This window comes from Idiotropiscis lumnitzeri, chromosome 1 (assembly GCF_059441095.1).
Source record: "Idiotropiscis lumnitzeri isolate Australia: NSW breed Sydney's pygmy pipehorse chromosome 1, RoL_Ilum_1.0, whole genome shotgun sequence".
NCBI lineage: Eukaryota > Metazoa > Chordata > Actinopteri > Syngnathiformes > Syngnathidae > Idiotropiscis > Idiotropiscis lumnitzeri.
This window is the reverse complement of record NC_142391.1, coordinates 14,690,233-14,708,245: the sequence shown is the minus strand read 5'-3', so window position 1 is coordinate 14,708,245 and position 18,013 is coordinate 14,690,233. Positions and strand designations below refer to the sequence as shown.

General features: G+C 44.2%; 2 protein-coding genes across 3 annotated transcripts in view; one reads left to right on the top strand and one right to left on the bottom strand.

The window, feature by feature from the left end:
- Positions 1-846: 846 nt before the first annotated feature.
- The window catches only part of tfb1m (transcription factor B1, mitochondrial), a 29,327-nt gene continuing 12,160 nt past the window's right edge, over positions 847-18,013 (bottom strand). For both annotated transcript variants that reach the window (XM_088319367.1, XM_088319376.1), the window contains exons 7-8: positions 3,020-3,147; positions 847-1,820 (exon numbers count right to left, since the gene is read on the bottom strand). In XM_088319367.1, the coding sequence (XP_088175493.1) occupies positions 1,562-1,820; positions 3,020-3,147 (387 nt within the window). In that variant the 3' untranslated portion in view covers positions 847-1,561. The remainder of the gene's footprint in view (positions 1,821-3,019; positions 3,148-18,013) is intronic.
- LOC148343353 (claudin-20) lies at positions 10,216-14,762 on the top strand. Its single transcript, XM_088319355.1, has 2 exons — positions 10,216-10,439; positions 11,019-14,762. The coding sequence occupies exon 2, from the start codon at positions 11,159-11,161 to the stop codon at positions 11,882-11,884; it is 726 nt and encodes a 241-aa protein (XP_088175481.1). The 5' UTR covers positions 10,216-10,439; positions 11,019-11,158; the 3' UTR covers positions 11,885-14,762.

Here is an 18,013-nt window from a genome sequence, read left to right as displayed (position 1 = left end):
ACTTTATATTGATTTTGTAGAAAGTGTTTTGGTTTAAGGCTTCAAGCATTTAAATTGGAATTTACTTGTAAACAGAAGAAAACAAAAAAAAAGGGCAGGTTGATCATTTTTTTTCTGCATAGCCTTTGGGATCGTCGTTGAGTGTGCCGAGGAATTGTTCGAAATAAGGCTGCTTTCATGATTCTGCCATAGCAATAATCTTTTTTCAACTATTTTGTATGTTTTTATGGGGCTTGTGTACATACTCTTTTCTATCTTTATTCTTTTTCTACTTGATACTGTACAGCTCAGAAAAGAGGCAGGAATGAATTTGCAGCAAAATAAAGTGCTATTTTCTTTGTTACACAACATGGATGGAGTTGAGGTACTATTCTAAGGCAATCCACTAAAGACAGTCCATTCTTACCACGCCTTCAATGCTAGCATACCAATGAATGTGAATTCCTCCTCCTGATGGAATTGTTTTCCAAATAAAACGTTAAATCTGTGAACGGTGCCTGGAGAACTGTGCTGTCTTTCTCGCCAAGTGAGTGTGTGCGTGTTCTCAATTAAGTGCATTGACAGGTAAAGCAGTTCTGAGAAAACCGCTTGTACTTTGCTTTTGTCCCTTTGGCAACGCTCACCTCATGAGAGCATCATTGGATGTCATAACATGAATAATTCTACCGTGATGCCATCTAGGCTCATCTTTCAGGAAAAAAAACAACACAATTTCTAAGTTTGTTTTTGTTGACAGAACACCTGCGAAGGAATTTATGGACTCATTACATTAACATTAATGGACAGATGATAATTACTGTGGGTTTGACATTGATAAAAGTACAAAAATATCTTCACATGAACAGATTGTACTCAAAACATTTAATAGCTGACGCTGAACAAACACGTAGTATGAGCTGTGTTTTGAGTTAGAAAAAAATCCAAAGTAGCTTTTCACAACACTGCGCACATTCATCTATGTGATCTCTTGTCCTCCCAAGTGACACTACACAAAACAAACAACTGACCTGGATCCACTGCTGCCACGTTTTTTTACATGTACAATATAAATGTGTGAATATCAGCAAGGCGTTAAACATGATTGCATTTGGCTCAATTTGCTCTTTATCTGTTCCAATAAACAGCCTTTTGAAGGTGATCCATGATGATCATACAAAATGTTGAGACTTTGGGTCGAATTCTGACACTTTCATTTCATGACGTACTCACTTTTGTTGCCAGGGGTTCCGTCGTTTACGGCGTTATGGGACAGTAGATTTACATTAACTATACTACTTTACATTGTAGCAAAATGTCACGTCTTCATTGTTGTCACGTAAAAATACTTGCACAAATGTGAGGGGTGTAAGTCACTTTTGTAAGACACTGCGAACATCAGCAAAGCTTTAACCACCGCTGCATTTGGGGCAATCTGCTCTTTAGCTTCCAATAAACAGCCACTCGGCGCTCTTGGATGCACGAAGAACAGTGTCAAAAATGCACGCCACTGCCAGGTGGAAATGTCAAGGCTACAAGAGCAGCACTAACTGAGCTCTGTGGTGCTTTCTGCTCTTTGTCATGTTCACTCGGGGCTGGGCGGCATTCCTTGCGGCACGTCCTTCTGCGTTGCTCGCTGCTTGCCAAGGTGTTTCAGGCGGAGCTCTTCTCGGAAGTCATAGGCCAGCAGAAGCGGCTCCCGGGCGCACATGTCAGCGTAGACGTCCGCCAGCGCCTTAATGTGAGGGATGGTGAGTTGGGTGGGGCGCAGGGTGGGCTCCACATCCGCCTTGCACATCAGCTCCTCTGTGAACGCGTCACGACACGCCTCGGGGAACAACATTCTGGCAGGAGGGATAATTGAGAGAAGACGCTTTGATATGTCAATGTTTAACATGTTTAATGCTTAAATGGAAGGAATACTAACTGGTCAACATATTTTTACTTTTTTTTTTTTTTATAAATCGTTCACGCTAACTCAAAATCTGCTCTTGTTTTTTTTTTCTAGCACATCAGGTTTTCATAAAAATAATCAAATATGTAGTATAATAATGTATATTGTAATACAAAAATATTTATGAATTAAGGGTTAGGTTCATCAGTCAAAAATAGTTTTACAGACTAATGATACTACTTGGAGTCACAACGGCGAGTTGAGGGGCGGCAAAATGTTTTCTCCCTGTGAGGGAGGAGCATAACAAATAAATAATTGAGAAGCCCATGTTTAGGTACACAAAGCCTTATATGATTAAAATTTACTGTTTAATGGTGTTTTTTGAAATCAGTGCATTTAATTCAAATCACACAAAGACCTCATTAATTGTTCACCTTTTGCATTTTTAACCTGCGAGACACGCCAGCTTCAAGTCAAAGTTGAAAACTGTTCCAGGTGGGTCAGCTTTCCATTTTGTTTCAGGTGTCATTTGGACATCTGTGAGGCCATCAGCATTTGTTGGCTCAGGTTTAGCAGTTTTTAGAAGCATATTGTTACTCTTGCCGACGGCTTCCTTGTGGAGCACTGTTGCAAATGTTGCCTTGGCAAGAAGTTTTTTGTCTCTAACTGCAGCTTCAAAATAAAGTTGCGTCTCCTCGCAGACTTCATCTAACTTCTCCCTGGTGTGGCGTGAATACCTGCTCAAATGAGTTTTAATCACTGGTGAATGTGTGAATGGTTGTTTGTTTTTAAAAAAATATTTGATAAACTACGTAACTATCAATGGCTAATTTTCTACATAGTTGATCACGTCTATTTTTTCAGTCAAGAGGCCCCGGTGCATAACGGCCAGGCGGGTGCGGCTTCCGCCAACACACTGACGTTATATAAAATCAGTTGCCTCGTCATTCCCGTGCCACCTCGGTGAGTAATAATTGCTGCTCTCGTCGACGCAGCCAGCGCTGTGTTGTTATCCAAGCCTGCGCGCCGGCTCCTCACAGGCATGGGGGCGCTTCTGTGTTCCTTTTGCTTTTGAAGCTTGTGATGTTGGTCACCACCGATGAGGCGTAAAACATCGCAACCACACGACATGACGGCAGCGGCGCTCACCCGATTCCTCTGTAGCAATGCTTCCTGCGGAACTGGAAAATATTCCTGACGACTTTTTCCACCAGTTTGAAGGGTTGCTGGATGAGAGGCCGAATCAGAGGTGTGAAGTGAACAACTCCAACATCCACCTGTGAACACACATACAACAACGTAACGTTGACCTTGAGATGACATTGCAAAAAGGTGCGCTTGTGGGAATGAGGAGCAAAAGTGGCAGCAGGGAAGTGGGGAGTGAAAAACATAAAAGTGGAAAAAAGGTTGCCGGACAAAAGTGATAACTGAAAGTAGGGGAAAGCAGATGACGCAGCGTGGCTGGCTGCTGAGTTGTCATAGTAACACCACAGACTAAACACTTCTCTGTGGCTTTTTGTTCACATTCAGCCTGAATCACCTCTTTTTTATGTCAGTAGTTTATGAAAGAAAATACACGACTGAGGAATATTCTGCCTCCAGATGAATTTTATGGTTAAACTAAAATGCAATATAACATTTAAAAGCTGAACTTAATTTCACCTTCTTTAAATGCTCAATGCAAATGGCCAACAGTTAAAAATATTTGTTAACAGCTCGTTATGAATCAACATTGTTGGGGACTCCAAAAAATACATGGTAGTAAATTGCACATTTGGACTTCAAAAGTATTATTTATATGTCCCAAGTAATAAATTATGGCCAAAGCAAACCACTTAAGAAGCATTCTACTAGTAGTTCCACCAACTGCGATTCTGCTTTGTAAACCGGATCAGATTTTCCAGCACGTGAAATTGACTGACTAATCACTGTCGGACTGACACCACTTGTATGCCATTTTCCTCTTCAATTCATTCGCTGAAATACTTGCACCGGTGCATCATGACTCATCATACAGCACGGTATATGGGGTCCGAGCTTTGCCGTTGCCATGGCAGTCATTCCTATGGTGGCCACTTAGTCATGATTACAGTAAATACATTTGTATGCAAAACGCTTTTTGGCTTTAAATACATGCCGGATGCCAAATTGGAATATGCATCAAAGCACTCACACTGGCGAAAGGTGGTTTTAATTTTGTTTAGAAAAATTGCACGACACACCATCAGACAAAATTGTCACAAGAAGCATAAAACTATACGAACTGATAGAATGATAATCTCATCTCAAATGACACTCAAATGTGATTACTCGGTGTGAAATGAGATCCTATTTAGTTGAAGACAAAGCTGATATTGCTCGCGGGAAGTGATGAGAGACACAAAATGGTGGTGCTAAATAAGACTCATTGGACCAATTCAGTGAAATTGGACAGCACGCTAATGTGGTAAAGTGGTTGGGAAATACTGGCCTATTCGCACCCTAAGAAGACCGGTTCGGGTAAAATGTAGTTAGAACCGCAAAGATATTAAAAACACTCGATGATGCGCAATACAACTCGGCATTGAAACAGGCGATGAATGTAAAAAGAAGCGACTGCAATTTGGAATAATTCATCATAGCCTCCGCGTTACCGTTAAGGTATGCAGACTTGTGTCAATTAGTAGTTCCACTAGTTTAAAGTAAACATGGTGAAGCTGCATTCAGCTGTTATGCTGCAGGCCAATGCAATAAGTGGAGTCAGCCCCGAGTGAAATTGTTTTCAAATCATGTTTTTTTTTTTTCGTAGCTTTGATGTAGGTTGTGCAATCATCAGTAATTTGAGACACCTATTTAAAAAATGTTTTTAAAGTTTACCACTAATGTGTTAAATTTGTGTCATTGTGCTTTCTTTGTATAAATTTTGCTAAGCTACTTGTGTTTTCTCCGTTTTATCTTCTGAATGTCGTTAACGCTTGTAGGTCGGCGTTGCGTCGTAGCCCGTGTGACGCACATTGAGTTGTCTTGTGTATGAAATGTGCGGGCTAAATTTAAGGCGACAATTTTGGTCAAAGTCAAAATCAAACGACTGCCGCATGTCGATTTGAGAGGTAACCACGTAACAATCTTGTCAATAGTGTGTAGTTATGGAGCTCCCCGCGCAGGTGGTCCTCACTGGTGTTCGAGCTTTGACAACTAGTGGAGGTGTTGCCTCTCGATCCTTCCCGCGTCAGCCCTAAGCTGACGTGACACGCTGTTGAAGAAGTCGTGACAGACTCAGCAGAGTTGCTTTAGGAGCTCTCGCTTTTACCAACAAGCGCACACTCGCCACTCTCCCTCTCTCGGTCCCTGCTGATCGCTTGTTTTCCTCTAAAGGATCATCTTACTTCATCTTCTGAACACCAGAATGGAATCACACGAAACATCAGAAGACAATTTCATAATCCCGCATCTGGGCATTTGGTGTTCCTTTGTAAACAGTGTTTGACATGAATGTTATAGCTTAATGGGGGTGGCGTGGGGCGCTCGCACACAATCCGCCAAGCGTGTGTGCGTGTGCGTGTAAGAACCAATGGCCTGGCAAGGCAGCGCACAGAGGAGCTTAGCACTCGTCGGTCCGATGGCTGTGCTCTGGCTAAGCACACGCATCACAAACATCAGTGGTATTAGTTGTCATCATCATCATCATCATCATAATACATTTCATTCCCTTTAAGGGCTTTTCGGTTTTGGGTGCTTTTCAAAGATCCATTAGAGAAGAACACATCTATAACTTAGTAGAAGGAACTTGCAAAGAGAGCCGAGCTTACTCCCACCATTAGTCATGCGAACAAGGCACATAGGGGCGAAATTAAAACGACTTCACTGAGAACCTCGTGCTCCCCTGAAGCTTGAAGCTTGTATTCTTGGATTTGGTGAGTCACTCATTCTCAGCTGTCCTTTACATTGCTGGGGTGCCGCTAGGAATCGGGCGAGGAAAAGCAAAGTGGTCCAAGGCATAGTGAGGGATTCCTAAAGAGGTGTTTGGATGTTCAAGCAAACAATCGTGTCCGTATTTAGCCGTGCTGGTAAAGCGCAGTGCTATCGCTTATCACATCTATAGATAGTCCTGTGGAGCCTGACCGCAGCATGAAGTGCAGTAATAGGACAACAATGGCAGAGCCTGATTGCCTGACAGCCGGGAGAGCGGACGATGCGCCAAAATGGTTTTGTTTAGTGCAGAATCTCGCCTTTGTTTGTTAACATTCAATTTCTCCACCAACTTGAGGTCAGACGGTACATTGTCGACAGACGTCGATAATAGTGACCGGGAGTGCGGCTGCAACATCCGGTCGAAATAAGAATCAATTGTCCACCTGTCATGCACACGGGAGGGATTTGGCTTGACCGTCCACTGAATATCGCAATTGGAAAATGCTTCTATGAGTGCTTCGTTCATGCAAGAAGATCAGACCACCATCTGTTCAGGGGAAGCAATAGAAACGCATGCGCACTATTCCACTCTGTCCTGAAATAATTAGGCCATTTATATTCTACATACCACGATTTAAGAGAAGAGCACGGAGAAAAGTCAATATCGGGACTATATGGACGGCGGCATTTCAGCCATCAGCTTGTCCATGTCCTTTTGCTATTCTGATTTATGGATGGCCTTGCTACACAGCTTCACTAGGTAGCCCCACGTAATACGAAGTGCATCCCCGCTATTGATCCACGCCCCCCGATAACCTCAGCATGCAATGAAACGCCACTGTAAATCACATGCCGCCATGTCACCCGGCCTGAAACTTCAGGTGAGATGAACACGCTTACACAATTCTCCCAAAGGCAAAGACGAGAGAAATCATTTGTACGGAGGCTCGTGCGGGTGAAAACAAGAGACTCTTTTAAATGAGTTTGTTTCGAAGGAATCAATACTAAAGCGAAAGTAAACTCTGGGTAGGCATGACTTTTACCATTGAGCCAAATTGGTCACAGGTACTAAAAAGAAACATTTACTCTTGAGTTTTTCAGTGAAGCTAAACAACGTTAAATCCTTGCTGCTCCATCACGGTTTCCTGAATACAATATATTGCATTGAGCGATTAACACCCAAGGGCTATTGCAAAAACTTGACCTGACAGCTAAGATTCAGAGAGTCGAGTGATTGAAGGCCAAATATTTATAAACACAATTGCTGTCTGGAAGTCATCTGTCTGTTTTTGTCTGCATCTGAAGTCTTTTTCTAACCCACCTGAATGGAAAGGTCCCACATGCACATGAACACACTTGTACTTTTCCATATTTCATGCGTTTGACCTTCCCAAAGCTCAATAGGGACCTCTATTACCGCTTCGCTCTTTTGTTCTCCGGCTCGCCTTCCCCGTTTCCACCTATATCGTGACGACATTTCACCCAGTGGTGTGTGAACTGTAATTTGTCACGTCCATCAAACGGAAATGGGATGGCAGAGGCCCAGGGGCATCAGGCACCTTGCTACCTCAAACACCAACACTTGCGCTTACATAATGACTGGTTCTGAGAAATGGAAAAGCTGGACATCTACATAGGTGAAAGCAGGAGAGAATATGTGGGAGAAGTGCTCACTGTGATGTTGCAACTCAAAAAAGAAGACTTACATTAATCATGAAGACACCTTGAGAGGACAACCCCCACATAGGCACAAAAAGGCAGCCTCTCAAGAAGAGAAGGCAGCAGTCCAAGTCGCCTAATATACAAGTCTGATGTTGCTTGCGGGCTTTTGAGAGGAAGGGCTTTGGCTTCCTGTGCAGGCAGCCCAGCGGACTTCCCACGGAATGGCCCATGGCGTGCAAGAGGACAACAGACCTGATCAGCTCCTTTGCTCAAATCGGAACTCAAACTGGTCTTTCAATAACTTCCACGGGTTGCTTAAACCTCAAGGAGTCGTCCTTTAATTGTATAAATACAACATTTGGAACCTTAACTGACAAGATGCCGCATTTGCATTGTTAAATGGCTTCACACTTGATAAAACTGGCAGCGCCACGCTACGAGGCAGCGCCGACAGCGGCATGACAGCTATCACATAGCACCTTCGCGCCTTCGCCGAGACCAGCGTGGAAACCAATTACACAAGGGGCCACAAAAAGGAGGAGAAATGCTCATTGAAGGATAAGAGACCCCCACGCGGGTCATGCAATCGCGTGACTGGTCGGGCTGTGCTGCAGAAAGACTAGAGAGCTCTGCTGAGAGGTGATAAAGAAAGAGGGGGACCCATGCTTTTAATAGCTTGTGAAATCTTCACACATCGCAAAGTCACACATCTGCACTCCAACGCTGTATGTTAACTGCATTTTGCTCTTTCTCCCCTTGCACCTTCCTTCTATAACCTATTTATTTATTTATCATATTCCCCATGGAGCAACACCAGTATCAGCACTTAGGATCTCATCAGTTACAAGGAGACAGGTCACACACGACTGTGCCTGCAGGAAAGTGGAAAGGCATTTTTCGGGAGCTGCCACAGCACACAACTCACATCATGTCGAAAGCAATGTAATTTGCAAATGAGATTTTATTCTCTTCAGGGGGAACTAAAGAGAGGATTGGTCCATAGGGAAAAAAAGATTAATAGATGAACAGACCAAACGCGACCAACCGATTTGAAAGGAATGGTAACAACTTGCAATGGTCGGTGCCTGCAGCGTGAGATTAGAGTTGGAGCACTGCTTCTGCTCATTTGTCCAGAAAGCACAACACAAAACAAAACATCTGCATGCCAAACGGTATCACTTGTCATGTTTCTGCGCTCCCTCAATTTGTCCTCTTTGTCATTCAGGAATCCAGAATGCCCTTGTCACACCCTCCCCTCTCGTATGCCCTCCACCGAAGAGAAGAGATAAGCAGGCACGGACGGGGGCGCAGCTGGGAGGTTAAGTCCCACACCGAGTGATCTCTGATGAAGACGATTCCCTACGGGAGCTTCATTTGTACAGTATATGTGTTGGGGTTTCAATGTTCTGCAATTAAAACAAACCAAAGCCATTAAGAAACAGCTGACCAGACGCTAGCGCAGCAAATATCAAGTCATTTACAAGCCCCAGTGTGGTCGCAGATTTGGGGAAAAAAAATCATTTCAAATCCCAACAGTTTAATGAAAAACAGAAGCAATTTAGAATTTAAACTAAAGGCTTTTTTTTTTACCCCCAAATATTTTGCTTCTCTGACAAACAAAGGGAAAGAATGTATTGTTCAGAGTAGACTGCAGTGCAGTTGTACGCTTAATTCCAAACACAAAAACGCGCACTGACAGACTCATGACTGAGCATCATCTTATATTGGATCTCGTTAGATTGTAGCGGAGTCCCTCGTGAAGTGGGCGGTGACTGTATAAAATGAACAAGTTATAAACCATCACAATCTTAAAAATAAAGTGTATGTTTAGCTTCTTAATCAAAATGTGGCACACCTTTTGTATCACAGTTTCCATTTGATCAAACTAAGAGCCATACATAAGACAGAAAATGCCGCTCATGTATACAAGTGGGAAATTAGTTGATTGAAGCGGTGGCAAAAGTACTCACACGGGAGGAGAAGTACAGATACATGCGTAAAGAAGACACAAATATGGCTTCAACTCAAGTAAAAGTAGAAAATTACAGACTCATAACGTACTTCAGTACAGAAAGTAGTAAAAAATTGATCAGATTAGAAGAATTATTTTGAACACCAGACGCTTGTGCTTTTTAGGCTTGCACAATATGAATAGGAAATGTCTTGCTTCTCCAGATGTGCGGTCATTGGCGTCTGGGCTACCTGGTTCATGGTCCTCCATGGTGCTTTTTTTCTACCTGATAAGTGTATACCTTAATCAATCAAAATGTCTTTTTTTAATTTTATGTCGTCACCGTCCGATGCAGCGATATGCTGTTTTCAAACATAAAGAGTAAAAGGCAAAATAAAGTGCACAACTAGCCCAGGAAAAATGAATGCACTTTTTTGTTTTTATACCCGCTGATGGCAGTGAATGAGTTAAGTACAAATACCCGAAAAATACGACTTAAAAAATACTAAGTAAACCACAAATGTTAATTCGTGACAAAGACTTGTTTTTTCTTTTTTTATTATTTTAATGCACACCATTTAGGTTCAAAATAATGTTATAGTTCACGTTTTGTACAGCAAACAAGGGAACGATATACACGCATGTTGCATTATTTGGAATACTTCAGCTCCATAAACATGTTTGATTGACATTTGTTGACAAGCTGCACACGCAGTTGGGAGCGCGCACACACACACACACATATCACACTGACAGACGCGCACACACCGGGTAGGAGAGAGAGGAGCGATCGAGAATAGAGAGAGCGCCAGAGCACACCGCGGCTCTTCCTCCCCAGCAGGCTTCGCTCCAGCCTGTGTGGTCCGTCGGGCTGGGGTGTGCTCTCCTCCGCTGTTGCTAAGGAGATGGACGTCTCGAACGGAGCTGCGGTCCGGGCTCAATTGTCCACATCGTCCCTTCCTCAACAGCCTGCCGTCGTTCAGCGTGCAACGCGTGTATGTGCGTTTACCGGAATCATAGCGAGCAACGTGACGCGTCAGTGGCAGCTCTGCAGCAGCAGCCAGGGTAAGACCGATTGTTTCATTGAGAGGGGAAAAAAATCGAGGAAGCAATCACTTGCCCATTAGGGGCAAGAATTAGATTTCGGTAATTCCATTTCACGATATTTTATGCTGGAATGCGTAGACTGAGAAAGTTAGCTGCAACTTGTTTATTTATTGTGCCATTACTTAAGCTAAATTTATGTGTTTTATTTAATTTCTAAAAATTAACTTGCCATTTTTTTTTTTTTTACTGCTTTTTGCTGACATTTCAGTGCAATTAAACATATTTAATGAGTGTTAAAGCGAGAGCGCTGCAGCTTTAAGTCTACATAGTCATTCAGCATTGCAAATAGCACAAAGTCATTTCTCCCTCTCCGCTATCAGCACTGTGCAAGGCACAGGAGAGGACATAGAAAATGCACACATGCACAATACATCCCTTTATTTTTGCTTACCTAGGGTCAGGCACAGTCAGCTCTTATTGCTCGTCCTTTGTTTCCAGCCAGTAAAGTGCGCCTGTGTTGAGCTGAATGAGGGGAGCGAGGCGGCAGTGCGAGGCAGCCACTCTGTCCCTTTTCTCATTTACGTCTCCCTCCCCCAGACCAGTGGAGCTGCAGCCGAGGAGCTGAAGAAGCAAGGGTTTGACTGGCAGCCGCTCGGCGTCCAAGGCAGGGGAGAGACGCGGCCGGTTGAGCGCCGATCGGCGAATGCTACCTGGCCAAGAAGGCTTGACAACGGAGCATGGCGTCCACAGGCATGCAGATATTTGGATTTGTGCTGGCGCTGTTGGGCATCATGGGCGCCATGGTGGCCACTCTGTTACCCAACTGGAAGGTGAGCGCCGACGTGGGCTCCAACATCATCACGGCCATCTCCCAGATGCAAGGACTGTGGATGGACTGCACATGGTACAGCACTGGAATGTTCAGCTGCACGCTGAAGTATTCCGTGCTTTCGCTTCCTGCGTACTTGCAGACTGCGCGCACCACCATGGTGTTGTGCTGCGTGCTGGCGGCCATGGGCCTGTGCCTGGCATCCCTGGGACTCAAGTGTACGCGGTGGGGAGGGGGGCGGAGGTCCAAGCGGCATGCGGCCATCGCCAGCGGCGGCTGCTTTGTTGCCGCTGGCTTTCTGTGTCTGGTGCCTGCTTCCTGGTTTACCAACGAGGTCATCACCAACTTCCTGGACTCCACTGTGCCCGAGAGCAATAAGTTTGAGCCCGGGGGTGCCGTGTACGTGGCCTTCGTTTCCGCCGGGTTCCTCCTAATGGGGGGCTCCATCTTCTGTATGTCCTGCTCGGGGAAGAGGCACGGCCCCCAGGATCTGGTCCTGCTCCCCCCGCCTGACAAATTGCTACTGCAGCAACAGCAGCAACAGCTGCTCCAACAACAGGAACTTCAGCATCAGTATTGCTCTCTCTCCCCGCTGGACAATAAGACCGGCTACAGCCTGCAGGACTACGTGTAGGCAAGCCGTGTTGTGTATGCACCAGCTTACAGGAGAGGGGGAGGAGTGGCCGATCACAGCTTCTGCTTTAAGAGAAGGCTGTGCTCCACACAGGTGGGAAAAGATGAGCTGCTCTTGTGTCTTGCCCCTGTCCTCCTTCTGTTTCGCAAGCACAAGCAATGGGGGTAATCTCCAAGTGACGCCTTGAAACAAAACAGACTGAAGGCGTCAGGAGCACGGGGTGATGTGCTGCACAAGCCGCTAACCAAATGCAAGGCATCCTGCATCGGTAAATCACTGGGAGGGTGCCCTGGGGAGTGGATTAAGCAAATAGGAAGGATTTCAACCAACCAAAGGTTTGAATCAAAAGAATAAAAGCAATCACTTAGCTGCTATTTACAATCTTTTGGAGCTTTCTCATTTGACAACAAATACAGTAGGTGGACGTCCTTTCATATATGGCCATATTTTTGTTTGCTGTTCCAGTGACTTCGATGTCTTGCCGCTAAGCATGCTGTGTGGAGCCTGTCTTGTGTTTTAATACAGCGGGATGATCGGTAAAAGTCCGAGACATAGCCACACAATATGCCTGTGCCTGAAAACGCTGTAGAGACATTAGCGTGTGGAAAGTGTTCAAAGCGGAGGCGGAGGAGGAGACGTGGGCTGCTGGGCAGGATTTGAGCAAATGCAGACAAACAGATGCCGGCTCTCCTCCTCTCGGCAGGTGGAAAATGTGAGCGAGAGAGACGGAGAGAAACAAACACCAAAAGAGATTGAATCCTTGAGTGGACCATGTGGGAGTGGGCTGGCTGTTATCATATTGCCATCTTGAAAACACCCCGTCACTAAGCTGCCAATTCTGGCCAAAGTAACCATTTCTGGCACACGCACACACACGCACAGCAGCGCCCCATTACACATGAACTCCCCCACTCCTACACATACTTGTGTTCTCAGAGACACAGTAAACACGCACACTCATTGATGGTTTTTGCATGTTTTCACCCCTGCCATCCTCCTCCATGCTACCATGGAAACCAAATTATTGTCTGAGGGCTGGTGCTTGTCAGCCAAGTGATTTGTTTGTGGTAGGACATTTTTTTTTTTGCTTCTTCCCATTGTTTCATAAGCTTCAATCAGAGCCTCTGTGTACACGACTTAGTCTAATCCCCTTTATTAGCCAGCGAGAAGAGGCAGCCTCCATGTTAAATTGTTTAGAGCCAGACACATTTTGTAGCTCGAGTGGTATCGAGGCAAATGTGAAGCTTCTCAAGTCATGGTCGATTGGCTCGCTATGTGGCTGGCGGCCAAAAAAGATTTGAGTCATTCTCCATATGTGACTTGTTTTCCAAACGTGTCGTCAGCAGTGAGGATGCACCTGCAGAAGGTCTCGGTGTCTTAAATAGGAGCCATTTGACTGCTCTCACCATTGCCGCCCTCCCTACCACACACACACACACACGTACATTCTCTGTCCAGCTTCCGTTACACGTCACATGGATGTGATAGCTGATGGGAGAACTCTGATCCATGTTGAAAGCATGACCCAACACACACGCATACGCTCACCTACTCAAATGTCAGGGGCACTGTTGCGCTTTCACACTTTCCGGTCCCAGTGTGCGTGTACTCTTTTCTAGAGGAGGAGTGGAATTATAATGGAGACAGGTTTTGGCAGTGATGCATAGGAGCGCACAGTTCCCTCCTTCTCTCTCATCAACACTCAGCTTTCTGTGGAGCGAGCAGATGGCTAAGCCCAGCTCGCCACCTGCAGGCCGCTGCCGGCACGCCACAAGGCAGCACTATGAGCATCATCTCCAGCCCTGGCAGCCCTCGGGGACCAGGTTTCTACGCCATCTTGCCCCAGCATCTCCAACAGAGCTGGCCCGCTGACAATAACTCAGTGCCCTGGCACCGGAACCAATGCAATAAACAACAACGCTAAGAATGTGCCATGTCATCAACTAATACTGACGTTTCAAGAATGTGCCAAATACTGTAGTCTCATGATGACATTTTATTACGATCCGGAATCCTTTATCTTTATTTTTCTAATGTGTTCTTTGTACATGAATTGTACATTAGCGAATGTTTTATGGATTTGTTCTGCCAGACTAAGTCTCAAGTCAACTAGATGCTTGTGTGCAGTCCAGGGCGGCTTTCGAGGGTTATTTCAAATCCTCTTTATTCCTGATTTCCCAAAGCACAGTGAGATTCACTAAGCATGAGTGTGGGGAGGACATGAGTGTGGTATTTTCTAAACAAGTATATTCATTCAGGAGTATTCAAGGGTCTGTGGCAGCTGTACACAAGTATCTACGTGTTTTGTTTATGCTGAGGGACTTGGAATTCCCTCAGATTATTCCAAGATACAATACCATGATCATAGCATATCTTCTTTATAAGAAGAGTACTCCAATGCACCTTTTTTGTGTTTCTATTTTGGGAGTAGTTTGTTTCAAATGGTTGAGCATTTCAAGCTCCCTGCACCAGTACAAACACAACACAAGTGGCACTCTGAAAGAAAAAAAAAAAAAAAAAGGGAATGACGTCTGACCGCTCCAACAGGGAGTTACGAGCTAGAGGTTCCTCTTTTTTTTTTCGTGTGTGTGTGTCTGTGCAGCTTGATATCAGCACGCGATTTCATTAGCTTAGCTGGCCAGAGTGCAAAGTGGTCCTAAGAGTTTAAAGAGTAACAAATAGTGCATAGAAACTGTACCAATAGACGGATTTATCTTTTTGATAAACTGCAGCTTATTTTTGTGGATGCTTTAGCACTTCTTACTTTGCCAGAGCATAATTGTGATGATGAGCAGCTCACAAGTTCAGAAACAGTTGTCTCAATGTGCTTGTGCAAGTAGTTCTATTTTTTACTAATAAAACTATTTTACGAAAGCAACGCGCCTACTGGGGTCTGTTACGTGTGCGGCTAATAAAGCTGAAGACGGCAGTTATTACCAGTCTTGCCAAATGTACAGATTGCCGGATGGTACAGGCTGTGCTGAGTGCGGCCGGCGCCAGCCAGGCTGCTCTTACGCAGCACAGCACCCTGGGGAGGAGCGGCATCGGTTTGACTGTATGCATCCATAATACATCGCCGTGTGCAAATGGGTTTTGAAAAAAAGAATTCTACTCTGAATGTGGCACCCAAGCTCACCAAGCGTTTCCTCACCGAGATGACAGCATGAATAATAACCTTCCATGGAGTTAAAGGGAACTGGAGGGATTAATTTGGTATTTGTCCTACGTAAAGAACATTTGACAAGGTGCTTTTTAAGGTAGAGTTCATTATAAAATTACAGTATATATAATAGTCGGGAAATGTGGGTGTCATGGGGGCCAAGTTCAACATTTGTATTGCCATCCATGCATTTTCTAGATCACCTGTCCTCATTACGTTCGTGAGAGAACTGGAGCCTATCCCAGCTGACTTTGGGCAAGAAACACAGTATAAGCTGGACTATTTCGCCAGTCATTTGGAGGGCAAATAACTATTCATGATCCTGTCACACCTTTGAGTTTTCAATGAACCTAACATGCATTATTTTGCAAAGTGGGAGGAGGAGGCCAAAATGCCAGGAGAAAACCAATGCAGGCAAAGGTAGAAAACGTCAACATCACACAGGAAGGCCTGAGCTGAAAATTCAAACGTCAAGCATGAAATGTGAAGCACGCATGCCAACTACGCCACCACCATGCTGCCCACATTTGGATTTAACAGTAGGAGGATTAAGGTCAGGATCTTTTATGATCAGCAATGCATTTTAGTTTCTTTGCATGGCATTTAATATGTCGCAGGAGTGAACACAGCAAGCACGGTAAATAACTGAGAAGTGGGCAAGTTATTTTCCAGCGTTCTGCAATACGGTAGGTAGTCTCCAGATGATTATTACTATTATTGTTTTTCATAATCATTTGGAGGTTTACAATATGTGTTGTTGCTAGCAAATGCTTCATATCTCAAATCAGTTATTAGAATCGACAGCATGCAGCATAAAATGTCATTTAAATAACCAACAGAAAAACAATTGCAATTAAAACAAGTCATGTGAGAGAACTTCAATAAATCAGGATTATTGTACTGTCTCGTTATTCTAGTAGCCTTGTAGTATTTTGATTCTTAATGAAAGACGTACTGGCACTGCACAATTCTGCACAGCACAAATCAATCTTTCACTTCACATGGGGAATTTCTCATACTGAAATTAAGGTCTGGCCCTTTATAACAATTGATCAGAGGTAGAGCAGCATCAAACAGAGGAAATTCCTGAAACAAACAGAATATTCACAGCTCTGTCACATGCTCCGACTCCTTGCGGTTATGCAACAAGAGAGCAGCTCAAATAGCTGCTCCTCTCGTGGGAAAAACACTAATAAGATCTGCTCCTCAGTGTATTTAACCTACATTCTCCATCAAAGACTCCCACCTTGAGTTGCCGCAATGACACATCTGTACATGAACTTAGACGAGGGGGTGGTGAATGCTCAACACTTCCAAGCAGGGGCCTCCGTTTTTAAACATAGCCCATGTCACATGTGCACATATCTTTGTTTGCTCTCTACAAATAACCTCCTAGCTAATGTGGACAAACAGAGAGAGAAGGAATAATGAGACGAACACTCCGCCATTCACACAAGCAAGGCCGAGAACGGCATCCATGTGTCCATTTAACATCAGTGCAACGGCCAAAATGGAGTAGAAATCTCCAGTAAATAGCCTTTGTGCGTCACAGCTCTTTGTTTTGGACAGCTATTATGCTTGCGAATGATCATACGAGAGATATAATGTTCTTATCGATGCTGCTGCAGGGGACTTGGGGGGGGGGGGTGACCTTCCTTTGTTTGGAGGTTCTCATGGCCCCAGTGCACATGCAAAGCTGGGGGAACTATGGCAGCGACCTTGACAGCGCAGTAAACTGCTGAGGAAGGCAGTAAAAGCTATGGGGATGACAAAAGGGACTACGTGTAAGAAAACAATACACTGTGACAGTTCAAAAGGCGACCCCTTAATATTTCAGTACAGAGCACGGAGCGACACGCGTGGCTGGGAGGATTTGGTGGTCAGGCGAGGTTAAATAGATAAAAAAAAAAATTATGCTCCAGCTCGATTTCTGTCAATGTTTTCTGGTTATAATGGAGAACATGAAATAGATTTATGAGGGACAAGTACGGTGACAAACCAAAAGTCACAACAAAAACTTACAGTAGTGAGGCCAGAGGCAAAGTAAACAAAGGCATAGCAACACACAATCCGCTGAACATGTTTTGAACATACAAAATTGAAGCATTGACTTTCACAATCGCTCCTACTAAGGCCGAGTCATGAAATCACAGTGCATGACGTTTAAATAGGGAACGTTCAAGTTAATAGGTTATAGACCGACGATGACTCCCATAGTGGTGGTGATTTTATTTTTCCTGTTATAATACCTTATTACCAATGTAAAGCGGACCTTTGTGAAGCAGTTTGGTTTAGCATGGTATGGTTTGCAATGGTGAATCTTGATCAGGTTCTCGTTTTCATAGAGTGGGCTGAAAACTAAAATCAAATTAAAAGAAGAATGCTCCATGTTGACATTATCCATATAATTAAACACAAATCTCTTCACTGAAGGGTGTACTCTATGTTTCTCCGTGTCAACCAATCAGTGGACAGCAGCACGGCAGTCTCCACATTTCAGGTACTGTACCATTGAAGACTAACGGGAGAAGTTAGAAGAAGTGAAATATGTACTTTGGTACCAATTGAATGCTTATTTGTAAGTGAACGGCAACATAACAGTAGTATGTCGTCACACATTTGAACATGTGTTTGCTTCCGCACTTGTTGCGGTTTGCTTTAGGAAGTTATGAATATAGTACTCAAATCTCTGGTCCCAAACTTAGTTTGGTTGTGGGATGAAAGTACTACAGACTCAATTGAATCAAGTAGCAAATCAGGTTTGTCCAAAAGAGAGAGAACGGCGACGTAACGACATTCATGTAAACATACGAGATCGCTGCCTTACTATGTTTCTAGTGCAAATGTAGTTAGCAAGTCATATGATAACAGCACAAATGAACATCGACTGAGTAAGACCAACAAAACACAATTTTGGCAGCTGCTGCATTCTGTTTAAGGTGATACGGTTGGAGGAGGAGAACTTTTTT

Coding starts and splice junctions, on each gene's coding strand:
- LOC148343353 (XM_088319355.1), top strand. CDS start 11,159: ATGGCGTCCACAGGCATGCAGATATTTGGATTTGTGCTGGCGCTGTTG.